The sequence below is a fragment of the Lissotriton vulgaris genome, chromosome 9 (assembly GCF_964263255.1).
Source record: "Lissotriton vulgaris chromosome 9, aLisVul1.2, whole genome shotgun sequence".
NCBI lineage: Eukaryota > Metazoa > Chordata > Amphibia > Caudata > Salamandridae > Lissotriton > Lissotriton vulgaris.
The window spans coordinates 457,055,208-457,073,776 of NC_141697.1; the positions used below are offsets into that span (position 1 = coordinate 457,055,208).

The window sequence follows — 18,569 nt, forward strand, 5'->3', positions numbered from 1 at the left end:
TGCCCGTGCCTCTTACTGTGGCTCCCGTGAGTCTGTAGAGAAGGCGGAGCGGGCGGTGCCTACCCGGGCAGCCAGGACTCAGCCTGGAGCCCAGGGAGGCGTTAGACGGTCCCTGGAGGTACCAGCCGGATGCAGACCCTGGAGGTGGACGCGGTGGAGCAGGACGACAGCAGCTGCAGCAGGAAAGAACATCTCAATGCCTGAAAGAGCGCACCGTGTGCCCCTGAACACCCAGGGCTGGCATCGGCCTCGAGACGCAGCCCGGCACGTAGGACAGTTGACACTGCGGGCATTGCATTTAATGCTGTAAACCTGTTCAGGGAATCGCTGGAAGGGCAGGGAGTTCTGCACAATGTTCTGCCCACCGTTTAAATGGCGACGAGGGTTGCCATGTAAACATAGCATTATTGTGTAGTAATCTCAGCAACTGGCACGCAAAGAAGTAAGTTGCACGCATCTTTCTACTGCTCTGTAGTGCATCGACATGGCGATTCTGCAGCTGCTGCCGTTGGTGGTGAACGCGGATCACGTGATGCTGCCTTCCGTGAAGCCGGCCAGGAAGAGAGCAGTCATCGGCGCGCGGCAGAGACGCTGTTGCCGTGAGCGTGCAAATCGGCAGCTCTGAGACTAAAAGGGAGACTGACTCACGCGCGCGACCAAATCCCATGAGCGTGTGGCCAGCTCTCGTCTCTCCCTCTCCCATTGACAATGCTGTACGCGTGGCCAGCTCTGGTCTCCCTTTGTCAGCTGAGCCGACGACTATAGTTCTCGGCGAGAACGCGCTTCTAGCCAAGACCTAAAAAGGATTTATTGTTGACATTATCCACCTAAATGTATTACACTATGAACTGGTTTCAAACACAAAAGCAAGCAACAGTGTTATGGATATGAGGTTGGTAGCAAATTGGGTTTATAGGGAACTCCTACACACAAAACTCTTTTTTTCTGCAAATTTTTCACTGTAAGGTCGAGAAGGTGAGGGCTTACTTTTGAAGTTGGCTTGAGAACAGCTGCAGTCTACTTTTCCTCACAGAAATTTCTCTGTACTATCTAGTGTTTTGGCTATGGTCCGCTGAAGGGGACGTAAAGAATTGCATAGTCACTACAGTCTAGTTAAAGATGGGGACAGCATGTCCTATCCAGGGAAGACATCAGAGTGATGGGAGATCACCTTAGAGAAATTAAGATGGTCCTGTGGCGAAGATGGCTTTGAACAGCAAATGATTGCTACCAACCATAAGAACAATGTAACTCCTTTTTGAGTCAACAAAAAGTTCCAAAATCCAACAGAGTAGTTCAACCTTTTCACAATTCGACAAATGATAACTTCTTATATACGTTCCAATAAACAAAATATGGCATTAGCTACATAGTGACCCATTTAAAGAAGTAGTTAGTCCCACTACCAATTTGCATTGGTGGGCAGTCTGTTGCATACTAAGAAGGACAGTAAAAGCCTTTTCATGTTTGCCTCACTTAACACACTGTCCCATTAGTAGCTGAAAATGTACCCTTCAGTTCAGACATGGATGCTTATCGATGGAGAGGCTGGCAAAGTGCATTCTACCAACTCCCATTGTTTGGTGTCCTACTAATAAGCAGAAAGCTTTAATTTTGAAACTTATCAAGCAGCAATTGGTCACAGGCTGTGAAAGGAACTCTCAAAATACAAGAATTGCCAAAAACGTCAAAACAAATTTTATTTAATTTTGTAACATTTTATAAAGATAACAGTGCTAGCTACAATTATCACAGTTTAATAGCACACGTCACAAACAGAACGCCACAAAAACTTGTAAGAATTTAAGAACATTTTCATCACTCAGATTACGTGATTGTCATATCTAGACTAAAACACCAGAATACTAACACCCCAGAAAAATAATTCACTATAAAACAGTGATAGGATTTTCTTTTCATAAAATATATATCATTCAAACTGATCTACATTTTGTATATTATAAAACTCTCCCACAAATGGGTCTTCAAACATACATACTTCATCTGAATTACCTCACGGTTAAGGATTATTTCTAAAGATTTACAATAGCTTCACAGTATTGCTTTGCAGAAAACTTGAATCCAGTGTTAATAGCTAACAGCAGCACTATGCTTCATTTTATTTTGAACTTATCAGTGCTTTAAGTGGGAAGGTGTTGCCTCTTCTTTCATTTCAAAAGGAATACTGGCACTTATTAGCACTTCTGCAATACTTTTGACAGGATCGTGCAAGCGCAGCTCAGAAGAAAGCAGGTAGTGCGAGACAAGACCAGCCCATTATTGTTCCTTCCCCGAGCAACAGGAAGTACAAAAAATAGCATCATGTACATATGGGACAGTAATCAACTGGCAGCGGTTGAAAGTTCACTAACAACATTAGCACAGGTTTATGAAATCAAAGAGAACTGTGCAACTGCCAAACTAAGTGCAAAAATCTTTACTCTTAAAATCCTAAAGTAACAACGAACTAAATAAATGAATATTGACAGTCCTATAAAAGATTAGCATAGCATTAGCGTGGAATAGAAGATGATCTTTGCTGTTGTTCAAGGGCTTGAATAAATATGCGTGTTCTGTAATTGGGACATTGTGGCGACTTACTCCTGACTTCCAAGAAGCAAGATGCACCTACAGGAAAAGCCTTATGAATTTGGCTCCAAATTACTGCAGAGAACGAAAATGAGTGCTTATATTACACTTGCCAAGAGAAAAGAAGTACAAATTACGATACTCATTTAGCTTATGGTTTGAAGAAGCTATCTCAGGGAACATGTACATTTAGGAAAGGAGCAAAACAAAGTCAAAGGAGTGTCAATAAAGTTAAGAAATATAAACAGAAAAAAAATTAAATACTTATGAAAAAAAAGTATTAGCCTTTATTTTAAGAAAGGTCAATGCACATTTTCTGAGATTTGAATTCAAGTGTAAATTAACGTCATGAGAGAGGATCCAGAAACAATTATGTGACTTCAAATACAAAATCTAATAAATAATTTATCAAGTGTCATCAGGAAAAATAAAAATAACTTAAGTTTAGTAGATTTTGACCTCAGTGCTATTTTTTTTTAAATCACTGCAAAAAAATAATATTAATATTCAGTAGGTAGAACAGTACAAATACATAAAAAGGCAAATGTGAAATTCAATGAAAACTGTACCATTTGAATATACCAGCCCCATCTTAGTACTGTACTCATATAAAGAAACTTAGACTGCAATACTCTATAAATAAAAATTGTACAAAGTTGTTCTTTTTACATTACACATACATTCGAAGGAAAAAGCAGGCAAATCTAATTAAAGGCATTTTGTTTTACCCAAAAAGTTAAGTTGAATGGCTTCTGAAGGAAAAAGTTCCATAAACGATAAATACCCTATGCATACTGCAATTGTAAATATTCAAATATACTGTCATAGTAGTAGTGCTTCTTTAATACAATGTATGGGCAAATACAGATGGTTTCCTCTCTTTGAAACCCTAGAACATCTAGAAATAGGGTGTCTTGGATTCATTTAATGAATAAATATACATTTTAGAACATTCGTTCACTGGGAACTCATCTCAATGGATGCTCCGGTCAAAGTAGTATGATCACATTTACGAGAAGTTTTAAACTTCCTCTTCCTAAGGGTAGTTCTAAAGGCAGAAGGACAGCATATCGATGATTTGATCTATGCAGTGGCAAGTTTCTCCTTGAGTTGAAGAGTAACATTTACATCGCTGAATATGTGAAACCAACTTGTGAATCTAGGAGTCTAGCGGAGTATTCAGCAATATGCAAGCCACAAGTCACAGCACTGAAAACCTAACACCCAGAAATGTTTCTTCTGCATAACAGCCTATTAGAACACAGGCGCAGTCAATATATGTTTACTATTCCAAACAGTGTAACAAATGCAACATAATACAAATGCATCAGGAAATAACTTATTTTTGCAAATGCATGATTTGACAGAGTTAACTGAAAAACAACCAACACACACCAAGTGTTGGATACTGGTCAAAAGTTAATTTAAAAAAATAAGAAGTTATTGACTTCATATCTAGTGTGAATGATTGGATAGATTCTCCAGAAGTTTAGCACTTTTTCCAGAAAAGAGGCCTAAGTGACAAAGGTTAACACAAATAATTAGGAAATACAAAATGAAAAAAAATAATTATACGTAATCAACGCGTCTCCATTTTGTCCTTAGTCATTTATATTAAGTAAAATACCCACAAAACTGGAGTATCTTATTAATTTTGAGCCACAGCTTTAGAATAAAGATATTCATAGAAAAAAATCTATAAGCATATATCCACTGAAACAGGTTAGCTTCCTGTTGATGGTAAAACAATGCAGTGCACATCCTTTTGAATTGTGAAAAATGATAGCGAATCTAACTTTCCCTCTAGTGAAACATAAAGTAACTCCTTAACAACTCATTCTTTTTGTATTTGTTTCACCCCCACCGCACTACAAATGGCTTTCATAGCAAAGCCCTTACCAGACTTTTGAATACACTACACAGGAAGTGTTTAAAGACTAAATGAGAATAGTTTGAGCTGTGGATTTGCTCAGACACTAGCATTTACAGCAGCATTCATCAGAAACATCACCAAGCCACACCCAGATGCTCAACATCATTTTTAAAAGAACAAGAAGTTAAACGGCAAATAAATTATACTTTAGGGCAACTCACATATGTGCCACCATTCAACTGCTACTAGCGATGTAAAACAACTAACTTAAATGCCCTGCATGACTGCAGTTCTTAAACTATTAGAGTCATAATCCAATTAAATATAAACTGCCTTTTTTAGGAACTATCTTAAAATTGCTTGTGACAGGGGACAAACTAAATATGATCACATTTTGTGCAAACATTTTAGCACAGCTTTGCTTCAGCCTGATCGATTACGCATACATTACCGTGAAAATCTGACAACTGTAGAAGTCTAACCTCATTTGGGGTGTTGCGTAATCTGAGCAGAACACCTGGTTTACTGCATTCCGGGGTTCACTGCAAGTTTCCAGAAAACACCAGAAAGAAACAATCTATCTCACTGAATAAAGCTCCGGGAGAGGCACTGTTACCACTGCGGTTTAGGCAAATTTCAATAAGGATTTCAAATATTCCGTTTGTGTGCCAAAAATCTAGCTGTTGTGCTCCCCTAATGACACACATGGTCATTAGCATTGTGTAGGGTGCTGTAAGTCAAACTTCAGAAGTACTGCACATATGAGACTCAATAGTGTAAAACTGGGACCAGTAATCATTCAGGAACTTAACTCGAAGTCAAATAGATGTTGAAGGTCTACCACAAAGTATATGTCAAACGGTACCTCTACCTCCCACTTTATATTTTTAACGCTCCTCTACAACTGGTCAACTCAAGTATGTGGATACTATGATACCAATTCTTGTTGTTCAGCTACCAAAGGCTACTCGCTGTACTCAACATCCAGCTGTTTATTTTTTATCTCCTGTAACTCTACGCCATCATGCGGAGGGACTACCCTTCTTCTCAGCGCTAGCCAAAGACTCAAGGCTATCACCCAGAGACTTATTCAATGCCTTTAACCATATGCACTTCATTTGTTGTGAATACAGAATTACATGGAGGAGGATTGCAAGTACTGTACAGTCACTGGGGACATCTTTCACTACAGGACTGCAAGTACAGTACAGTCACCAGGGAAATCTTTGACTAAATTTGCATTAGTTGGACAACACAGCCACCACAGAGGTTTGAATTGTTTTACACCAGGTGAAAGCAATTCAGTCAGTCCTGGCATTTTAGCTCGCATCATTTTGTAGTTCTGTTACTCATATATAATTTTAACATTATAAATACAGTGCTACTAGTACCAGAATAAAATGAGACAGGAACTAAGAAGCCAGGCGTACCTTATAGTGTCACACCTGAGTTAGTCACAACCTTTCAGCTATGTAGAATGGTATTAAGGAAATCAAACTGCCCCCAGAGAAATCTAGATGGCATGCAACATCTACAGATATCAGATTAACCATAATAACAACACACCTGCGGAAGTCTGAAACTACACACATCCATTGCTCCAGTCCACTGGAAGTAAGTGCCGATGTACATTTTTTTTAACAGAACAGGGATAGTTTACAATTGTGGAGATATTGTAATTATACTTTGAACTCTGAATATCAGAAACAATATACAATCAGATATTGCCTTTTTGAAACATGAAGTAACGATCATTATTCCATCGCAAGGGATTTGACCAGGCCACAGTGGAACTTGCGGATGTGCCTATACAGGTCCCCAGACTGCGTGAAGCGCCTCTCGCACCACTTACAGCCATGAGGCTTCTCCCGCGTGTGCACCACAGCATGTCGGCTGAGGTTGTGAGAATACTGGAAGCTCTTTCCACACTGCACGCATGTGTAGGGCTTCTCCCCTGAGTGAGTCCGCTCATGCCTCTTCAGAGTGTACATGCAAGAGAAGGTCTTTCCGCAGATGGTGCAGGTGGGCACGGCACCGTCGGGGGACAGTTTGGGCCTTGTGCCATCCCTGTCCCTAAAGTGGGAGCTCAAGTGCAGCTGGAGGATATGTGGGCTTGGGAAGACCTTGCTGCACAGGGGGCAGACACATATGTGCCCTGGGGGTACCAACACAGCAGAAGAGATGTCTGAGCAGTCGAGGTCGTCTTCACTGTCCTGTCTGTCATGATCCAGGTCCTCTTCCCTCACATGAGGGAGTCCGTTCCCCGCGAACATGTGCCCCAGACCGGTTATCAGGCTGCTGGCATTGGTCCCCAAGTGTTGAACCTCTGGGCTCCTGACCCCACCTTCCTCGTCATCTGTCATCATGTCCCGTTCATTTTTCACAAGTGGCTCGGCGGCCGGGTGGTGTGCATCAGACGCCAGCTGTCCATGGCCCCTGGAGGGGTTAAAGAGATCCCTCTCTGACACAGGCTTGAAAGACAAATCCAGAACACAGTCCACCTCAGAGACCAGAGTCTGCCCTGGTGGCCCCTCGCTCAACTGTCTTTCCTGGCAGACCTCGCTACCCTTTATCCTTCCAGCTGTTTCCGGGCCTGATGCCACCTCTGGGGACACAGCTCTCACATCCCCCGGCTCAGAGGTCCAGCTGACCTTCTCAGGGTACACTGGGACAACGCTGGCCTTTTTCCTGTCCCCAGGGTCCCCCTCGTGCCTCGCAGTGTATGGAGAGTCGGCGCCTAAGCGGCCCTCCCTGTCCTTCATGCGACCCTTGCACACCTTCACCACGTCGTACATGTGCAGGTAGCTGGCGGCGGCCAGCACGTCTTCGGCCGGCAGCCGCCCCAGCTCCAGGCGGCCCTCGTACATGAACTGCAGCAGTAGGCCGAAGGCGGCGGCCGTGACGATGTCGCTGTTGAGGTGCACCGTGTCCCGGGCGGCGGTGCCCGGCTGCTCGCGGTAGAAGAGGTGGAAGTACATGCTGCAGGAGGCCAGCACGGCCCGGTGCGCCCTGAAGCGGGCTTCGCCCACCAGCACGGTGCAGTCGCATAGGAAGCCCTGCAGCCGCTGCTGGCTCAGGCACTGTAGCAGGCGACGGCCGTGCTCCGGGAACTCCATCCCTTCCTCATACCCTGAAAAAAAACACAAAACACGACACATTAGAAGCACACTACTAACCGCAGCCCCGGCAACGAGGAACAAGAAACAACTTTTTCCAAGTATGCACCAATAAGGTTTACAGTTTCACATTGTGCCGCCGTTTGTAATTGTTAATGAGCCCTGCCATCGCTCGACACCTGCCGGGAACAGGAAAAACTAGATTTTTGAGTCAACAGAACTGTCTAAGGAAGGGGGACACTTCAAAAAGCTTTGTTAATTACGCTCTTCTTAAAGATAAAAACAAACACACACACACACACACACACAGGAGTGACGAAGTAGTTATGGAAACCGCTGGCAGCCAAACACTATGTTTAAAATTGTTTACTGTCTTGGGCCACTCCTCCCTCAACATTTCCAAAGTAAAAAGTAAATTCGTATTACATCTAACGCCTCATACAATGTTATATAAACGCTCAAATTAATTACCCACTTCGCTACAAATTTGATCAAAAACATTCTCTTCAAATTTTATTGTTAGGGTTTCATTAGCCACAAATAACAAGTCTCATTATTCAAATAAAAAAAATACAACGGAACAAAAAGTTTAACTTAAAACAATTGGATCGCATTCCTAAGTCGCTGGTACAAACTAAACTTCCCCTTGCCCTTAAAAAATAAAATCATTTGACAAACAAACCGTATTCACGTTTGCGAGCGGGCGCTAAATGCGCCCTGACATCTGTATTAACCCGGCACAGATTAACCATTGTACACATGCAGACACCAGGGCACCATGGAGATGAATAAAGCAGCAACACGCAGCCAGTCCCACAACTTCCTCAGAGAATGCACGCCAGCTCGCCTGCGAAAGAGGGGGGGGCGGGGGCTCTCACGGTTTTTAAGCACCAGTGTGGAGACGCAGCAAGTTTTCCTTAAAAATAATCATAATTCCGCACTAGGTAAACATGTATTCAAATTTTCCCTACTTCTGAGCCGAGACGTGTTTGCTGTTAAAGCCCTGAAAAAAAGTTAGCATGGCCGAAGGCAGCTGACTGCGACACAGCTGCCCCACAGCAGGTGCATTGTTCCCCGGAGCTTACCTCCCCAGAGGCTGTGCGTGCTCCTGGAATAACCCCCGGGCAGACTCGGGGTGGCCGGAGCCTGGACTCTGGAGATGTGAACAGGGAGGGAAGAATAGCAAGTGTGTGAGTGAGGGAGAGCGCGAGGGGGGTGAGGGAGAGGCAGGCAGTGCTCGGTTTGCTAATTACACTGCAAGCTGGAGAGTCAGCTGCTCTTATTTCACTGCGATGGAAATGCTACCTCCAGCTGTGCTCCCTTTTAATGCCATATGTTCATCCAAATCGAGCTACCAGCCGACCACAGCTTGCTGCCTTTTTTAAAGTTCCAGCAGCCCCATTTATAGCCATCAGCCGAACGCATCCCCCCCCCCCCCCCCACACACACACATACATACACTTTAAACAGTGCTACTGAAAACATGACATGCTCATACATATCAAAAGGGAGAATTTAAGGAGGGGCATGTGCAGACCTTACAGTGGTCATTTTGGGGCTACCTGAAGATTAAGATCTCAAGCAGATTACACCGGCGCGTGAGTTCCCAACTCTCCAGCGCGAGGTAGATTTTCTCTTTTCTCGCTGTTCTAAAGTTTAGGGAAATAAAGAACTGCTCGCGTACTCGTATTTCCAAAACTCCGGGCATGTTATGCACTATGAATTTAAATGAGAACTAACTATGCCCGGGTTTTAAATGTGTGATGAATAGAATTACCGCATATACTTTCTTTAAAAAAAAAAAAAGTAAGGCAGTAAGTAAAATGGTAGTAAAAAAGTAATGCATAATTTCCCAAAAGTTCCGGATAAAAAAGTCCAAGAAGTGATAGCATACGATGTTTGCAGCTGCTCTCTACGCGCTGACATGCTCCTTTTGTTTTGCGCTTGGGAAGGGGGTGAAATGGCTGGCAAAGCAACACGGAGTTAAAGCAACAGAAACTTGTCTCTTTCAGGAAATAATGGGAAAGGGAGTTCCGGCTCAGCGCAGGGAACAGGGTGAAGCGAGGTACTTACAAGTTGAGGGCGAATGTGCCCGAGGGGCCCAGGAGGGCTCGCACCCGCCGGGGGAGCGCGGCTGCTCCTTCATGGGCTCCCAGATGTGGCTGCGGCCGGAGCCCTCCGCTGTCTGCAGGGTTGCCGTCTGTTACTGGCCGCCTAGCAGCAGCGGTCTGTGTTGTGGAGCAGGTTGTTAACGAGTCCGGTCTCGCGATGCTTCGCCCCCTCCTCCTCCTCCTCCTCTCCCTCATCAGGAGTGCTCACCCCTCCCTCCTCCTTCACCTCTCCGCTCCTCAGCGCGCCTGTGTGCAGCGGCGGCCCAGGCAGGGGTCACCCGCCGTGCACCTGCCACAGAGGAGTTTCCGCGGACTTGTCACGGGCTTTAAAAAGTTGTGAGTTTAGGGGCGCTGTAGAAGACCTGCTGAGGGGGGCGTGCAAGGCATGGACAGAGAGCGCACTGTCCCCCACGCCCCCCACCTTAGTGTTTGGGGAGGGGGGACGGGCGGTAGCTGCTATGACAATCTGACCACAGAAGAGGTGGGGCACAGCTGCTGCCCTCGCCCCGCCCGCGCTACTTGCTGCAGACTGTCCCAGGCAAGACGTCGGCAGCAGCTGTCCCTGCAGCAGCTGTGGCCCACCTTATGCTCGGCGTGCGCTTCTGCCCGGCTTGAAAGGAGCCGCCCCAGAGCACGGTGGTCTCCCCGACTCTATCTTTGGCACCCAGAAGATAAAGCGGCCGCCAGAATTAGAAAGAGACGTGCCACTTTAGTGTCTTCTCTAGGGGTGCGCATAGCCGCTCGTGCGGGATCCTCAGTCCCTCTGCCTCTGGCGTTCGCGCCTAATAGTACCATTATTTGCTAAAAGGAACGTGTCCCCTCATGTAATTCATACACAACCCCACTTGAACCAGCGGGTGACAGATGGCCAGTAAGTTTAATCGAGAGCCTTTCCATGCACATGCCATTCACCAGTCCCTTACTTATCAACACGCACGGCACTGCAGAAACATAAGTGTGTTACCCAGCCCCCCCTCCCCCCTTAGAGTTGTAAACATAAGCACTGCAAACCAAGACAATTCTAGGCACTTTTCTGGTTAAATGAACTGGGTCGCATAAGAAGAAACTTTGCACTTAAATAATATCGATTTTTTTTTATCTGAAAGATACATTATTGTTTTCCACTTGCATTATAGAGAGTAGGGATTTCCCCTTTGTCTTCGTCTTTGAAACCGCTCCTTCTTGGTAAGCATGTGTATGGAAAAGCTATAAGACCATATTATGTAACCACAGCACAACATATTTTTACGACTATGGCATAGCTATCACATGTGGCACTGGAGCCCAATGGAGTAAGAGGCCCGTGGCACCACTATATCTAAGTTTTAGTACCCAACAGGTATTTAGTGCAGAGCACTTTATTTGTATTGAGGCACGTGGCACACTTGTTAAGCCTATGGCTGCAAGACAAACAGGTTTTGGTCCCTAACAAGTTAAGTCGGGCGAGACAGTGCTAGCCAGTATACACAAGACTTGCAATTTGAAAAGGACCAATTTTAAAAGACAGGTACTCACTAACATAAAGAAACCCCCCTAGCAAAAACCTTCCAGATTATATACCTCACTAAACATTGACATATACCTAACTCGTGCTCTTCTCCATTTTTAAGCACATCAACACTTTTGCCTTAACAACCAAGCCACAACTCCCAAAACTCGCTGCAATAGCATACCCAAATCACCTCCCTTGCCAAGATCTACTCACCCAAATTCTGATTAATTCTGCCTTAGAGACTTCAAACTCCTCCTCTGTGCACATTATCTCTACCTCATACTGATCCACCTACCACAAGCGAGATTAATCATCAATCCATACTAGATACAAATCTTTGTTAATTCCTTGTTCATACACAGCAATGTGATCGCCCTACTCGCCGCCACTGACGGCATCCGATCCCTCCTCAACCGTGACGAAATGGCAGCCCTAATCCTCCCGGACTTCTCAGCGGCATTCAACACAGTCTCCCACAGCACCCTAGCCACCAGACTCCACAAGGCCGGCATCCGTGGCAAGGCCTTCGACTGGAAACGTTCCTTCCTCACCAGCAGAACTCAGCAGGTTAGACTCCCTCCCTACCTCTCGGAACCAACAGAGACAAACTGCGGAGTACTCCAGGGCTCCTCCTTCAGCCCCACCCGCTTCAATGCCTACATGGCCCCCCTCGCATAACCAGCGTCCGGAACCAAAACTCAACATTGTCTCTTATGCCAACGACTCCCAGTTCATCATCTTCCTCACCAACGAACCCAACATCACCAAACACAACTTCCAAGAAGGGATTAAAGCTGTCACCACATGGATGAAGAACAGCTGCCTGCAACTCAACTCAAAAAAGACAGAAGTCCTCATCCTTGGCTCCACCTCCTCCCCATGGAATGAACCCTAGTGGCCCTCCACCCTCAGAAATCCCCCCACTCAGAAGGACTACGCTCAAAACCTTGGTATCATACTAGACTCGCTCACAATGAACCACCAGTTCAACTCCGTATCCTCGACCTACTTCAACACGCTCCACATGCTCCGAAAGACTTTCAGCTGGATTCCAACCGAATCAAGAAAAAACATAATTCACGCACTCGTCAGCAGCAGACTGGATTACGACAATGCTCTCTACACCGGAATCATTTAGAAACTCCTTTGCAAACTCCAGACTGTCTAGAATGCCGCAGCCAGACCCTGTCGAGGTCACATCACCCAACACATGCGCGATCTCCACTTGGTTCCAGTCGAAAGAAGAATAACCTTCAGACTCCTCAACCATGCACACAAGGCCTTTCACAACACCAGACCTGCATACCTGAACAGTCTACTCTCCTTCCACGCACCCAAAAGACACCTGCGATCAGCTCAGCTCTCTCAGGCCACCGCCCCTCGTATCAACAAGACTAGAATGGGAGGAAAGTCCTTTGCCTACCTCGCAGGCAAAGCCTGGAACACCCTACCCATCTACCTCCGACAACCTCCCACGTTCCCCCAGTTCAGGAAGGACCTCAAGACTTGGCTCTGCGGATGACCTCCACAAACTACGGAGCCGCCCCATCCCCTCCAGCGCCTTGAGACCCTCACAGGTGAGTAGTTGCGCTTTACCAACCCCTGATTGATTGATACTTTGCCATGGACATAAAATTATACTACATGAAACCCAGAACGAAGAACCTCAACAGCCTCAGAATTCCCAAAGCCTTAGCCAACTACCTGTTGGCAATCTTTACTAGAGACATGTTATCCACGTTGAAGATGACCTTATTGATGCTAAATGGCTTTCCCAAAGTACCAATGCCACCACTAAAGAAAATAACTCTAGGAAGGCAATCATGCATCCTACTTGCTTCCAAAACCCCAGGTGCTGCTCAGCATACCACATTCCCTGCTAAAATACACCAAAGCAAACGCCTTCTATTGCATATTAGAATATCCGTATGCTCTATTTGGCTTCATCACCCAAACCCTATAAGGTCACTCAATTAAAATGTTTCACAAAAATCGTCAATACTTGTTGGTCTGTCCTTTTCCCAGCTGACAGCCTCATCCTGTGATGGGGTAGAGCATTCCATCAATAACAGCAAGAGGGAGGATAGGGAGCTAATAAAAGGCCCAGAACCCTTGCTCCCAAGACCAACTATGAAAATAATAACTGGGTATCTGTTCCTGTGGTACTGTATCTCAGGTCAGATATGTGGTAGAGGGGGTCTTCCTTATAAGGAAGTAGTGCCCTAACACACCTGTGAGGATGTCATACTTCATCATCTGGCTTAGCTTCTCATGGGGTCAGTGCTGTAAAACCCCACGGGGCCCCCTCCAGAGGATTCTTGAACTTGCACTTATGATCATCACGCCATGCATTTTTTTTAGATGACATCACCTTCAGACGAGAATGGTCTGAGATAGCATAGAAGTGCACCCGCGACTGGTTGGTCCTGGTTATCAACGCAGCCCACACGCCCTCCCCTCCGAGGACTACATTCTACTGGGAGACCTCAACTTCCACCTAGAAAAGAACAACAGCAACACCACTCCCCTTCTGGACAACCTCGCCAATCTCGGACTCAAACAACTTGTAGACACCCCCACCCACTACGCCGGGCACACGCTCAACCCAATCTTCTTCTCCAGCAAGCACATCTCCTTCAATCACGCCACAGGACTCCATTGGACGGACCACAGCTGCGTTCACTTCAACTACAAAAAGACCACGACCCACAACCACCCACAAACAATCCCCCGCAGAAACTGGAACAAAATTACCACCGACCAGCTCTTCACATCGCTTTACCAAAACCCTCCTGCCAAATCATTGGACCCAAATCAAGCAGCCATCTACCTCACACAATGGATCACCCACAGCGCTAATGATTTAGCACCCTTGAAAAAACATCAAATCAAGCAAGGTAGCAAAAAAGCCCCCTGGTTCAATAACGACCTTAAGAAATCCAAGAAGATCTGTCGCACCCTCGAGAAAGCCTGGCGAAAAACCCAACCACTGACAACTTGGTCACCTTCAAGAACGCCACCCGCAAACACCACCAGCTGATCCGATCCACCAAGAAATCAGCATTCAAGGATCGACTCGACAACAACGCCCACAACAGCAAGGAACTATTCAACATCGTCAAAGAGTTTACCAACCCCACCGCCGGCACCAACGACATCACTCCCTCTCAAGACCTCTGCGACTCTCTAGCCTCATTCTTCCACAACAAAATCGCTGACATACATTACAGCTTTGGCGACCAGTCCACCCCACCCACCTCCGAACCAAAACCCCCCTCCAACAAACTTTGCGCCTGGAACCCAATCACCACTGAAGACACCATCCGCTTGATGAACTCCATCCACTCCGGATCGCCAACCGACCCATGTCCCCCCCACATTTTCAACAAAGCAGACTCCATTATCGCACCTCATCTCCGAAATGTCATCAACTGCTCCCTCAACTCCGCTACCTTCCCGGAAAGCTGGAAACATGCTGAGCTCAGTGCCCTCCTGAAGAAACCCACAGCAGACCCCACCGAACTTAAGAACTACCGCCCCATTTCGCTCCTCCCATTTCCTGCCAAAGTCATTGAGAAAACTGTCAACAGTCAGCTCGCCGCCTTCCTCGAATCCAACGGCTCCCTCGACCCATCACAGTCCGGCTTCCGAGCCAAACACAGTACAGAGACCGCCCTCATCGCAGCAACAGACGACATTTGAACTCTACTGGACAACGGAGAAATAGCTGCCCTCATCCTACTGGACCTCTCCGCAGCCTTCGACACAGTCTGTCATAGCACCCCTATACAACGCCTCAGCAACGTCGGAATACAAGGAAAAGCATTGAACTGGATCATCTCGTTCCTCGCCGGAAGAACCCAGAGAGTCCGCCTCCCCCCTTTCAAATCGGAGGCCACTGAAGTCATCTGCGGTGTACCACAAGGATCCTCACTCAGTCCCACCGTCTTCAACGTATACATGAGTCCCCTCGCATCCATCGCACGCCAACACAACCTCAACATCATCTCCTACGCAGACGACACCCAGCTGATGCTCTCCCTCACCATAGACCCAAACACCGCCAAAACCAACCTACACGAATCAATCAATCAATCAGTGACACTTATAAAGCGCGCTACATACCCGTGGGGTCTCAAGGCGCTGGGGGGGGGGAGGAGCCGCTACTGCTCGAACAGCCAGGTCTTCAGCTTCTTCCTGAAGGAGAGGTGGTCTTGGGTCAGGCGCAGGTCGGTCGGGAGGGAGTTCCAGGTCTTGGCGGCCAGGTGGGAGAAGGACCTTCCTCCTGTAGTCGCTCTTCGGATGCGGGGGACGGCGGCGAGGGCGTGGTTGGCTGATCGGAGGTGGCGTTTGGGAGCGTAGAAGTTGACTCGGCTGTTGAGGTAGCTCGGGCCTTGGTCGTGTAGGGCTTTGTGTGCGTGGGTGAGGAGGCGGAAGGTGATTCTTTTGTTGACGGGGAGCCAGTGAAGGTCTCGCAGATGTCCGGAGATGTGGCTGGTTCGTGGGATGTCGAGGATGAGTCTGGCTGAGGCGTTCTGGATCCGCTGGAGTCTCTTCTGGAGCTTGGCGGTGGTCCCGGCGTAGAGGGCGTTGCCGTAGTCCAGTCGGCTGGTGACGAGGGCCTGGGTGACGGTCTTCCTGGTCTCGGTGGGGATCCACCAGAAGATCTTCCGTAGCATGCGTAGGATGTTGAAGCATGCCGAGGAGACGTTGTTGACTTGCCTGGTCATGGAGAGGGAGGAGTCCAGGATGAAGCCCAGGTTGCGTGCATGGTCTGTCGGTTTGGGTGCGGTGCCCAGGGCGGGAGGCCACCAGGAGTCGTCCCAGGCGGAGGGAGAGGAGCCCAGGATGAGGACCTCCGTCTTGTCCGAGTTCAGTTTCAGGCGGCTGGTCGTCATCCACTCGGCTACCTCTTTCATCCCTTCGTGCAGGTTGGCTCTGGCGGCGGCGGGGTCGTTGGTCAGGGAGAGGATCAGCTGGGTGTCGTCGGCGTAGGAGATTATGCTGAGGTTGTGTTTGCGTACGATGGCCGCGAGGGGGCTCATGTAGACGTTGAAGAGGGTGGGGCTCAGAGATGATCCTTGGGGGACGCCGCAGATGACTTCGGTGGCCTCTGACTTGGGACGAAGGGATGAAAGAAGTAGCCGAGTGGATGAAGAACAGCCGATTAAAACTGAACTCTGACAAAACGGAAGTCCTCATCTTAGGATCATCCCCCCTCCGCTTGGGACGACTCTTGGTGGCCACCGGCCCTGGGCAACGCACCCAAACCTACGGACCACGCACGTAACTGGGGCTTCATCCTGGACTCCTCCCTCTCGATGACCAGACAAGTCAACGCCATCTCGTCATCATGCTTCAACATCCTACGTATGCTCAAAAAAATCTTCAGTTGGATCCCCACCGAAACAAGAAAGACGGTCACCCATGCACTGGTCACAAGCCGACTGGACTACGGAAACACCCTTTACGCCGGAACCACAGCCAAATTACAGAAAAAACTCCAACGCATCCAGAACGCCTCAGCCAGACTCATCCTAGACATCCCCCGCCAAGCTCACATTTCCGGTCACCTGAGAGACCTCCACTGGCTCCCCGTCAATAAGAGAATAACGTTCCGTCTCCTCCCCCACGCACACAAAGCCCTCTACGACCTAGGACCCAAATACCTCAACACGCGCCTGACCTTTAACACCCACACCCGCCAACTACGATCGTCCAATCAAGCCCTCGCCACGATTCCACGCATCCAAAGATCCACCATGGGGGGAAGATCCTTCTCCTACTTAGCGGCCAAAACCTGGAACTCTCTCCCCACCCACCTCCGCCTTGCACAGAACCACCTCTACTTCATAAAACAACTAAAAACTTGGATATTCGATAAGTAACGTACCCCCCCCCCCTCCCTCAAGTGCCTTGTGACCCTCTGGGTGAGTAGTGCGCTATACAAATTTTAACTTGACTTGACTTGACTACCTTTCAGAAGCACTATTGATCAGGATTACAATAGTGGAAAATGCACTGAAAGCAGTTATCAGTGTATCAGCATTCAAGTCCCTCTTGGCAGAGATCAACAAAGAAATGAACAAACATAAGGACTACCTTACCTAACAAAAAATACCAAATTACTGAAGGATGTCAAAAGATTAGACCGGGAAAGGATATACCCCTACACTAAAAAAGATTTCCAGGCACCAATGGGAGAAATGTAATCCGATGAAGGTTCCTATACCTCTCGTAGGAACCCCAGCTCATTTAGCAGCACACCGAGCAACAACAACTGGGGCAGTTGAAACAATCGATGAGGTAACAACCCCCCTTTCTCTTGGACTATCCTGAGACCCCCTTCACTGGAAATCATTATATGGGCGCTCACACAGGGCAGCCACCGATGTGGCACTCAATGTACCAGATACCGCTACAACCACACTTTCCCATGTTCCAACAACAATTCCTCAACCCGCTTTTTTCAACAGAGGGCAGGGTTGAGGAAGAGGCAGAAGAAGAAACAACAAGACAGTACAGTGGCTAGAATCGGAACCCCAGATGCACCTCAGAAGCCACTCGATGATGACAAAAAACTAGTTGTCAACTTATTTTCCCACATTCTTACTGGAGAGGAGACTACGGTTCTAGAAAAAAGGCCTAGATTTTGTCCCCACCCCAAAAGAAGATCTTTTCTGACTAAATACTGAACGACAACAATTTTTTCGCAAAATTTGCCTACAGTTTTCTTTCAAGATAAACCCTGTCAGGACCTAGAGGATTCTGGCCTACGCAATCCATCCAGGTTTGCACCCACGACAGCATTGATGCCCAGTGAGATCTCTCCTTTAAAAAAGCAATACTCCAAGATGTAGGCCAGATTACCCCTGTGTGCCTTTCAAAAACCAATCGGGGAAAAAAAACACCATACACAATATCACGGACGATCCTTCTGTTATATTAAAAACAACTAATAAGGGTGGCACTATTGTACTCCAAGACATCGTGCTTTATGGCCAAGAATGCCTGCAACAAGTTTTCAACAAGCAGTACTACTGTCCCATAGACACTGACTCAACAACAAGGTTGACAACCAATATTAAACATCTTGTCAGTGCAGCAGACAGAAGGCTGGATATCCAAGTATGAGGCTGATTTCCTGCTCAACTCCAAATCTGTAGCTCCATACTTCTACACTCTGCCCAAAATAAACAAAGGGACCCAGCCACCACCAGGGAGACCGATTGTATCCGGCATCAATGTCCTCCTTGAGCCCCTAAAAAAATTTTGTGATCACATCCACATATCTGAAAGACACAACAGATGTACTTTATCTATTACCGAACCTCACCCAACAGGACGAAATTGATCTACTAATCACATTTGATGACGAAGCACTGTAT

At 47.1% G+C, this 18,569-nt stretch overlaps 1 protein-coding gene across 3 annotated transcripts; it reads right to left on the reverse strand.

Moving 5' to 3' along the window:
• Positions 1-1,675: 1,675 nt before the first annotated feature.
• On the reverse strand, positions 1,676-9,841 carry ZBTB42 (zinc finger and BTB domain containing 42). Of its 3 annotated transcripts, XR_015299945.1 has the most exons (3): positions 9,652-9,841; positions 5,678-7,592; positions 1,676-5,632 (listed from the first exon to the last, which is right to left on the reverse strand). XR_015299945.1 is itself a non-coding variant. In XM_086937902.1 (2 exons), the coding sequence occupies exons 1-2, from the start codon at positions 9,722-9,724 to the stop codon at positions 6,217-6,219; spliced, it is 1,449 nt and encodes a 482-aa protein (XP_086794028.1). In that variant the 5' UTR covers positions 9,725-9,841; the 3' UTR covers positions 1,676-6,216. The 3 variants fall into 3 exon arrangements, 2 of the variants coding, with proteins under 2 accessions (XP_086794028.1, XP_086794030.1); XM_086937902.1 differs by having other exon boundaries at positions 1,676-7,592; XM_086937904.1 differs by lacking the exon at positions 9,652-9,841 and adding an exon at positions 8,664-8,761 and having other exon boundaries at positions 1,676-7,592.
• Positions 9,842-18,569: the final 8,728 nt, after the last annotated feature.